The 10,431-nt window shown below is 40.3% G+C and overlaps 1 protein-coding gene across 2 annotated transcripts in view; it reads left to right on the forward strand.

Moving 5' to 3' along the window:
* Positions 1–360: 360 nt before the first annotated feature.
* LOC112462894 overlaps positions 361–10,431 on the forward strand; it is a 16,544-nt gene continuing 6,473 nt past the window's right edge. The window contains exons 1-4 of one of the 2 annotated variants that reach the window (XM_025028960.1): positions 361–447; positions 1,031–1,219; positions 6,855–7,011; positions 9,817–10,167. In XM_025028960.1, coding sequence (XP_024884728.1) covers positions 1,202–1,219; positions 6,855–7,011; positions 9,817–10,034 — 393 coding nt within the window. In that variant the 5' untranslated portion in view covers positions 361–447; positions 1,031–1,201 and the 3' untranslated portion in view covers positions 10,035–10,167. The remainder of the gene's footprint in view (positions 448–1,030; positions 1,220–6,854; positions 7,012–9,816; positions 10,168–10,431) is intronic. The other variant, XM_025028961.1, reaches the window with a different exon arrangement.

Consider the following 10,431-nt stretch of genomic DNA (forward strand, 5'->3'; position numbering starts at 1 on the left):
TCGCGACAGACCTGTGGCCAATATGGGAGCTCGACGATTGTTTCCTTGTTGGGACGATCCGATATATCCGGCACATTTTAGCATTAATATAAAACATCCTAAGACTTACAAGGTTTTGTCGAATATGCCAAAGCAAATGATAATTACAACTGATCAACCTGATATTATACAGACACGTTTTGAGGAAACTCCTCCAATCCCCACGTATCACGTCTCAGTCATACTATTATCGTCTTTTTCATCTTCTAATATGGCTGATATTCACATCGAACACAAACAGCATTTAAATTATTATTACATAAAATTTGCACTTCCCGCGTTTCAAAAAATCACAGAATATTTCAAATCACAAAGGATGTATTCGCAGAATTTAAAGCAATTATCTCATGTCGCAATCCCTGGTTTCCGACATGATGTCGTGTCAAATTTGGGACTTATTTCTTATAGGTAAATACATAACTTATGTATTTAAAAAGATAATTGTTTCTATTAGGTAACATTAGAGATTTTAGAAATACCTACATATTTTTTATATTTATTTATTGTCTCCCATACGTTTTGTTATATGAGATACGATTTGTATAATACCTACATATATATCATATCTCCAAAAGAAGATCAATATGTATAAAGTAAACTATGTATAGAATAATATAAATTTATTTTGTAATCTTATTATAATAGAATGTGTATGCATAGCATATTAATATTATAACATGTTTTATTCACATATTAGCTTATTATTTTGCAAAAATGCAATATTTCAAGATTTCTCTCTACGCTGTTAAATATTAAAGACTAAAATTTTGTAATCAATACCTTAAGTTAGATATAACATTTTGTTATTTTTAAATACCACGTGTATCAAAATTTATTATTTTAACACAAGATGGTATTATTGTAACTTCATTGGTTTAGTTAAATTGACATTATTTGAGTTAAATTCACGAATAAGTTCAAACTTAATACAATTAAACAAAACAAACAACAAAAACGTAAAATAATCGCATTATTACACAATCCTTTCTAGAGCAACAGCTATTATATTTGATGAAGAGAAAGATCCGCCTATGCGTCAAATAGACATTGCCCGTTTATTAGGACATGCAGTGGCATATCAGTGCCTTAGTAATTGTATCGGTCCGTCGCGTCGTCCTGGTCTTACATATGGTTGAACCAGGGTATCTCAACGTTACTCGCAATGGACGCTATCAATCAGGTATTTCTCAGTTAAAGTAATTTTGCTAAACTGTAGGGCATATATATTAAATAAAATTAATAGAGTATAGAAATCTGCAAAGATTTTTTTCAAATAGTTTAGACTATAACCTTATCTGAATTACTTACATTCACAGATGTTTATACTTAACTATTATAGAACGCTATAACTCTAACAAAAAGAGTGTGATGGCAGGATTTCCAGGTTCGGTCATGTTATATCTACAACTCTAGTGGTGGCGGTGCGTGTGTCAGTGCGTATGTAATACCCGGGCACGAGTTATCAGTTATCAAATTACGTGATACTGAACACGTGATATGACCCACTAACACATACCCGCCGCGTATCACATACACACAAACACACGCACCGCCGCTGTCCGCCACTGAGTTGTAGGTAACATGGCTGCCGGCAAATCACAATTTTTCCCGAAGTTAGCGAGTAAGAGTAGATATAGACATCTGTGCTTGCATTAGACATTTCACAGAAATTTTACTAGATAGATATATTTATTGACTCCCCTCAGGGTTGCAAGGCGTTTTGAAGGGACGTTCCCAACCCTTTACAATTTTGTACAATCTCTTAACCTACCTTAGCCTATCTTACATTTAACCTTACGTACTAATTGCCCTGCCTGTCTTTACACACACACACACGTTCGCAAGTTCCCTATCTCTCTGGACTTCCGTTTCCGTTTACAAACTCCTCACTCATCCTCCCTCTCTTATTCACTCCCCCCCTCCCCCACCTCCCACTCCCCTTCGTCATCTCCTCCCTCCCTTACCCTCTCTAATTTCCTCAGCCATCTCTCCCCCTCCCCCTCCTCCCCCAATACCTCTTCCACCGCTTCCTGCCATGATCTCCCTCCCCCCAATCTGCACAATCTTCCCACACATGTTCCCACGTCTTCTCCCCCCCTCCACACACCCTGCACACTCTTCTCTCCTCCGCCATCCAATGTTTCACCCCCCTCATACCACCCCCCAGCCTGTATCTAGCCACCCTCTGCCACCTATTTTCTCCCCAGTTCTTTTTTAAGTACTCCGGAATCCCCTCCCCTTTTATCATGCCATACTACTTGTTAAATTTTGCCTCCCCTATCTCCTTCCACCTCTCCTCTCTTTGCATTCTTTTTTCTCTCTCCAGCACGTCCTCTCCCCTCCACATCCCCTCCTCCCTCAGCTCCTCTACCTCCTCTATCCTCCAGCCCCTGCTCTCCGCCGCTTCTTTTCTCTCCTCCTCCCATCCCCCCCTGCTCACCCCTCTTTTTGCCCTCCTCTTTACCTCCTCCCAGCACTCCCTTGCCAGCTCCCCTCCCTTTCCCTCCTCCAATTTTTTCTCATACCCCCATGCTCTCATAACCGCCCTTCCTCTTAGTTTCTCCCTTTGTAACTCCTCCCTAATCATATATCCCGGTATACATCTTTCCACTCCCAACACCCACCTTAAATATCTTTCCTGCAATCTCTCTATTTCCCCTCTTTTCCTCCACCCCCATATTTCCACTCCGTAACTTATCACCGTCCATATCAACTTATCAAACAACCATATTCTCCTACCCCAATCCTCCCCAAACCTCCTCTTTCCGATCCCCCATACTTGTCCCAGCAACGCCGCCCCTCTCCTCGTCCTCTCTTTTACATGTTCATCCTGCCTCCCATTATATTTTACTACATATCCCAAGTAGCAGAATTTTCTCACCTCCTCAATTATCCTACCCTTCCACCTCCAACTCACCTTTTTCCATCTTCCTCCCCCTTTTCTGCATCTCATTACCTTCGTTTTTTCACTGTTCAATACCAATCCCTTTCTGTCCAAATACCCCTCCAGTTTTCCCATCATTCCTTTCATATCTTCCTCATTCTCCGCCAACATCGCTATATCATCCGCATAAGCCAGTGTATATATCTTTCTCCCTCCCAGCTTTATTCCACCCCAACCCCCTCTTTTCAGTTCATCGTCAATGTCCGCCAGCAGCAAGGTGAACAGAATTGGACTTAACGGGCACCCTTGTCTGACTCCCCTTCCTGTCCAAAATCTCTCTCCCATCTCCTCTCCCACCCTTACTCTGCATATCGTCTCCCCCAACAATTCTTTACACCTCTCCACCAAGCCCTCCCTTACTCCCTTTTTTCTCATGGCTTCCACCAGAATCCTCCTGTCCACCGAGTCAAAAGCTGCTTTTAAGTCCACGAACATCACCACCATCTTCCCTTTCTTCCCATTTACTTGCTTGTTTATCAGGTAATTCAGTACGTAAATGTTGTCCGTGGTCCCAACCCCTCTTCTAAACCCTGTCTGACTCGGTGGCAGCAAGCCCTTCTCTTCAACCTTCTTCCTCAACCATTCCGCCAACACGGCTGCATACACTTTGTATGCCGTTTGTGCTAACGTCACCCCTCTGTAGTCCCCCACTCTCTCCCCCTCCCTCTTTTCCTATAGGCACTATAATTCCCTCCCTCCAATCTTCCGGCTAACCCTCTCCTTTCCACATTCTATTGCACACTTCCCATAGCCATTCTTTCACTACCTCCCCTCCAAACTTCCAAACCTCATTTGGAATTCCATCACTTCCCATCGCTTTTCTCTCTCTAAGCTTCCTCACTACCTCCCACACCTCTTCTCTCCTTATCTCCTCTTTCTCCTCCTTCTCCTCCCTCCCCTCCCCTCTTCTTGTTCCCATCACCACCCTCCCATTCACTCCTCCCAACAGCTCTTTAAAGTACCCATCCCATTCTTGCATACTAATTCCCTCATTCACCCTCCTTCTCCTTTTTCTTTCCCTGTTTACCACCTTCCATACCTGCCCCTCCGTCCTGACCTCCTTTACTTCCGCTTCCCATTTCTCCACTTCTCTTCTTTTCTTCCTTTCACATAGCTTCTTGTATCGCTGTTTTTCCTCCCTGTAACTGTCCCCCTCTCCCCCTTTCCTTCTCCATTTCCTTAACATGTTGCCAACTCTCTTTTTTCCCTCCCTACATTCCTCATCCCACCAGCCCCTTCCTCCACTCTTTTTGCTCCTCCCATTCACTTCCCTTAATACCTCCCTTATCCTCTCCTTCAACCCCTGCCACTCCTCCTCCACTCCCCTTCCCTGAGCTTGCCTGTCTCCCACTAACTCTCTAAATTTTTCCCTGCCCTCTTCTGACCAGTCCCCTCTCCCATTTCCGCTCCTTCCCCCCTTCCCTTTATCCATACCTTCCTCCCACCCTTCCACCCACGCCGTCACTGGCTGATGGTCTGAATCGACCTTTTCTTCTACCACCACCCGTTCTACCCTTTCCCTTGTCCTCCTGTCCCCTAACACGTAGTCAATCACCGACTCCCCTCTTCCCCCTGTATACGTCCATTCTCCTTCCTCATCTCCTCTTATTCCTCCGTTAAAAATCGCCCACCCACGTTCCCCCAAAAATCTACACAGCTTTTTTCCCTCCCCATTTACCTTGCCATCCTTCGATCTCCTCTCTCCTTCCCCCCTCTCTTTTTCTCCCTCTTTCACGAACCCCCCTTCCTTTCCGGTCCTTGCGTTAAAATCCCCCCCTATCAGCACTCTCACTCCCCTCTCAATCTCCTCCACCCATTCTTTCAGGTCTTCCAACTTTCCGTCCATATCCTTATTTATATATACTCCCACTACCCTCCACCACTCTTTTCCAAGTTTCACTTTTATCGATATTATCCCTTCCTTATCTTTTTTCGTCTTTTCTCTTTCCATCTTGATCCCTACCCTCACCCCTACTATTATTCCTCCTATCGCCCTTCCCTTCCTGCTCTTCCTCCCTGCTCTCTGCACTTCCCATACGTAGCCTCTTGACATCTTTTCTTTTATCCTTTCCCACCCCTTACCATCCACCCACGTTTCGCATAACACCATTACGTCCCAATCCTCCAGCCTTTCCCAAAACTCTTTATCTTTATTTGTTAGCCCCGCCACATTCCAAAAAGCCACCTTATAAATTCTACTTCCCTCCCCTCTCCCTCTCCTCTCTCCCTCCTCTCCCTCTTCCTCTCCCACTCTTCCACCCAGTTCCTCTCTCTTATCCTTCTCAATTTCTGCTCCTCTTTCTTCCCCCCTACCCGTTCCCTCTCCCTCCTCTACTCCCCCTGCCTTTGCTCTTCCTCTCTTTCACTTTCTTTTCCTTTCCCTTGCCCTTCCTCCCAGCACCTCTCTCTGCCATTCCTAAGCACACCTCTTATCTCATCCCACACCCACCATTCCCCCTCTATCCATACTCTTCCCATCCCTATTTTTACCCTTTTACCCTCTCTTCTTGCCTTCCATGCCACTTGGTTTATCTTCCATTTTATCCTTCTTTCCTCCCATGTCAAGTCTTCGTCTATCCACGTAATTTCGTCTCTCAGTTTCCACTTATTTCTCATTATTTTCGCCTTCTCTTCTTCACTTCCCACTTTCACCACTGCCATACCCCCCTTCTCTCTTCTCCCCGCCTCTATTTTTCTAATCTCCTCTATCTTCACCTCCACGCCTATCTTTTTCATTACCTCCGCCACTCCCCCCTTTATTCCTCCCGCATCTTCCTTCACTCCTTTTATCAGAATGTTTCTTCTCCTTTCTCCCCTCTCCTTCACTTCGTACCTCCTTTCCAGCTTTTCCACCCTCTCCTTCCAATCAGCCTCTCCCCTCTCCTCCTCCCTCAACCCTCCTCCGCTTTCCTCTCTACCTCTTTCTCCCCCAAGACCTCCTCCCTTTACCTCCATCTGCATCCCCTCCAGCTTTTGTTCCATGTCCTCTATTTTTTTCTGAAGCTCTCCTCTCTCCCTTCTCCACATCTCCTCTCTCTCCTTCAGTTCGCTTTTTATCTTCTTTATTTCTTCCATCATTACCTCCTTTTGCCCCTTCGCTACCTCTCTTATCTCCTCTCTCACTCCTCTTAACCCCTCCCTCATCTCCTCCCTTATTCCTCTCAACAACCCCTTCACATCCATATCCTCCCCCCCTGCCCCCCCCCTGGTGGCGTTTTCACCGTCTTGTTACTTCTCTTCGAGAAGTCCTCGTCCTCTTCCCCCCCCGTACCATCTTCCTTCTCCATTTTATCCCTCTTCCTCTTAAACAACTCGTCTATACTCCCTTTCCTCTTGGAAAGCTCATCTAGATTCCCCGTACTTCCGCGTCTCTCTTTCCCAAACCTATCCGCAAACTGCGCCATCTATCCTCTACTCTACGGCCGTACTACTTCCCCGCGTTATCCCGAAATCCCCAGAATTCCCTAGCCCTTCACTCTCGCGCTCTCTATCCTTCCCTTTCTACGCTTGTCTCTCTAACCTCAAACTTCCCAATTCTCCTCCGCCTCCACGGACTCTCCTCCCCTATCCTCCGCGCTGCCTCCACTCTCACACCCTCCCTTTCCCTCACCGTGCTCACTTCTCACTCGCCACACTCTCTCACTCGCTCTATCTCTCACACTCGCACTTCGCTTTTCGCTCGCAAAAATCGCCAACTCACACTTAACCAACCGGAAACGGAAGTCCCACAGAAATTTTACTATATACCCACAATTAGAAAAAAAGTAAAGTCATTTTTAGTAATAATTCAATCCCGTAACAGTGATCTACATGCAGTTAATATGAGTATATTTATTGTTAGTCCGATTAAATTGAAATCTTTCATGTCTAGGTTTACCTAAATTGCCATATAAAAGATTTGTTTGTCGTTCAAACTCTACAAGAAGCTCTTCGTCTCGATACTGATTCCATTATGAAGCCTCTTATATCAGAAATAAACGGTCCTTCTGACAATGATTCAGGTTTCTATTTTGCTTATTATGTCAAAGGTAAGTTAGCAATTATAAATATATTTAGTAGGGGAGACCGGGGCAAAGTCGTCACTATTTTTTTAGTGCCGATTGTTAACAACAAAACAAGTAATTTTAGTAAAATGTGGTATACCGTTGTAAAGGAGTGAACCTTGGCTACAAAATTTATAAGGACATTTTTTATTTACGTCGCTTTGTTCAACTGGTATAGAGTGAAAATGACAAAAGTGCAAAAATTAAAATGTCAAAATTGCCGAGGCGGAGTCGTCACTCCATTCTCGGACTGGATTTTAAATAAAAATTCATAATTCTGGTCATAAAAAATGATAGGATACATTTTATTAATTATTTTTTAATAGAAAAATGGAAACATTAATTAAAAACACGATGGCGGAAAATAATTACAAGAAAAGCGCACATACTTATGTGCTCTACGCTCGCACGAAACGCACTGTTTCTCGTCGGCTCTATTCTGTCATCTCTAAGCACATGCAGCACATATTATCCAAGTCTCCGCCGGAATCCGACCACTGCTGCTTCCTTGACTTTGATTTTCGCCCGAGGCCTTCATGACATGGCTTGGTGACGACTTCGCCCCGGACACAGATTTTAAGTTTAATCGCTCATGAAATATTAGAAATCAACAAAAATAAAAAATTTTCACTGGATTCGTGTTCAGGTTCCAGTATGAATTACTCTTCAGAATCATTTATCTCGAGATTCGGAGAGACAATAATATTTAAAATATTTGAAATTTTTGACGCGCAAAAAATTTTTCTTTTGACCTCCGTTTGCCTCAATGAAAATCACAACATGGCATATAATCTCACTAAACTCCATTGGTCACATGGGCACCATAAGTAGTGTTTTACAATATTAATGGCGAGTTCACACAACACACAGATTTTGAGATAATTGTAGTGACGACTCCGCCCCGGTCTCCCCTAATGGTCTACATATAAATTTTTAAACGTTAAAGAAAAATAAGATATAAATATTTATCTCTATTTTTTTATAAATTAATTTAAAGTTGTATGTCGCTTATGTCAAAATAACAAGATAAAGCTGAAATTTACAGAGATTGTGCACTTATATATCCCAAAAACCTGTGTTAAATTTGCGATCGATTGTCCGACCCGTTTCTGAGATAATTGCTTTAAAAGTTACAGATTGTATATATGTATATAGATATACTTCCCATGTAAATATCATAATATGTATCTCTGCTCATGTACGGTAAAAATGAATGAAATTCATACCCATGATGATCAAAATCAGCCCTTAAAAATCATCCCCTAAAAATGAGGTTGAATTGGATCCAAATACATTCTAGTAGAATTCTATGGCCTGTAAACTTAATAAAAAAGTTTTATGTTTAATTGCCTGTGAATAATTGCTTAGTTGTCTAAATGATGTGTAGGAGATTTTATTGATTGGTTATGATTCTTATGGGGTTAAATTTGATTGAAATATATTCTGAAAGAATTTCACGGCCCGTGATCTTTATTTAAATTTTTTTACTCTATTTGTTTTAGAATAATTGTCAATTTGTCGAAATGATAATTCAGGGGTGGTTTTGAAGGGTTTATTTTGATTATAAGGGGAGGGGGTAACGTCTGAAAACTATTTAATTGGATGTCATAAACCATTTTATTTCAAAATTGCATCGAATTTGATAGAAACTGCTAAGATTTTAGATGTTATTTGCATACTTTCCTATTTTTTAGGATGGTTTGAGCGATATTTTGGTTATACTGCCCCACCCTTGAATGTAAATGAAAATCGCCATACGGCATCCAAAAATTGAGTTTTTGACGGAAATTTTGAGATCTCGCAAAGCATTTTATCTTCAAAAATAAAATGTGCAGAGGGGTGGCTATTTTTAGAAAAAATGCAATTCAGACATGTATAATCTGTAATTTTATAACGTGAATTTTCGTAGCACCTGCTATATTGCGCATGTTACAACAGATGCTTGGTGAGGAAGTGTTTCAGAATGGTATTGATAAATATTTAAGCGATAAGTAAGTTAAAAACTGTAACACTATCACTTTTAAAATACTAGCAAATATAATGGATTTAATAATTGTAACTTCATAAAATAATTCTTTTATTTAATTTTCTTCTTTCTTTATTTAATAATGTCTTAATTTTTGATAATTAATATGTTTCTTTACTCGTAACCGACAAATTTTTCCTCGTAATCAAAAAACATTTTCTTCTGCATTTGATCAAAGCATAACATTAAATATATAATAAGGATATATGACTAAAAAAATACAGTAATAAGTAAAAATTAAAAAAAAAGAGATATTTGATCGTAAATAAAATTGGTTATACAATAATACATACAAAGCATATTATGTAAAAATATATTGTTTAAATGTTCGTTAAAATGTAACTAAATATATTTTCTAACTGTGATAGCAACTAACATAAAATTCTAAAATAAATTTACGAAATTGTGAGAACTTACTTCCACTATTAAAAATGTAATTTAACACCATTGTTTCATAACTGTTGTTCATAATGAAATGCAACTTACATCATATGTGTCAAAGATGGTGTTGCACTTCCCCCTTGCTTGATTCCTCAATTTGTTAGAAAATAGCAGAAATATAAGCAATGTGTCAATTTACCCCTGTAGCCAACTTGTCTCGGTCTCCCCTAATACTGAAAATCTATGATATGTGTGAAGTATAATATAAATTTTCTCGCTAATATAAAAGTTTATGTGATAAAAAGTTTACGAAATAATTTTAAATTACATAATGCAACTTGTTAGAATATTTATTAATAATATTATCGTTATAAATGTTACAGTCCTTCTTATTCTGAAAAGACAAATATTGAAGTTTTCTGGACTGCTGTGCAAGCTGCTCACGAAGAGCATAAAGTACGACGTAGAACACTTCAATGTAAAAGTCAGAATGGAAGCTTGGACGACGAGGAAGCACTATCTTGTGATAAACGTAACGCAAAACGAGACTGTCATCACAGTAAAAACAGAAAGTACAAACACAAGTGAAAAGGAATGGTAGATACCTTATATCTCAACCACAAAGAAGGATCCTGGTTTTGCTTTATTCAAATCAATACAGTATGTTTCGACAAATGGAGATCCCCTTACATATGAGGATACAGATTGGATTATAGTTAATTTTAAACAAATAGGTAAGTTCTAATTGAGAAATATACTGCGCTTGTACATGTTTAACACACATACATTTTACATTTGTCAATCTTACTACATTCCTCAATTTTATTTAATTTAAACAAACGCAAGCATTTCTTTTGTGTGTAAAGTACATGTGCATTGTACATAATATTTAATTATGAAAAATTACGAAGTACGTGTTTGATCATTTTAAGGAGCTACTTATTTAAGAGAGGTTGTTCCCTCAAGGTGACCTCAACTCTAAAATTTCAAATGAAACC

Source organism: Temnothorax curvispinosus, unplaced genomic scaffold (assembly GCF_003070985.1).
Source record: "Temnothorax curvispinosus isolate PA1 unplaced genomic scaffold, ASM307098v1 QBEX01012909.1, whole genome shotgun sequence".
In the NCBI taxonomy this organism is placed as follows: Eukaryota; Metazoa; Arthropoda; class Insecta; order Hymenoptera; family Formicidae; genus Temnothorax; species Temnothorax curvispinosus.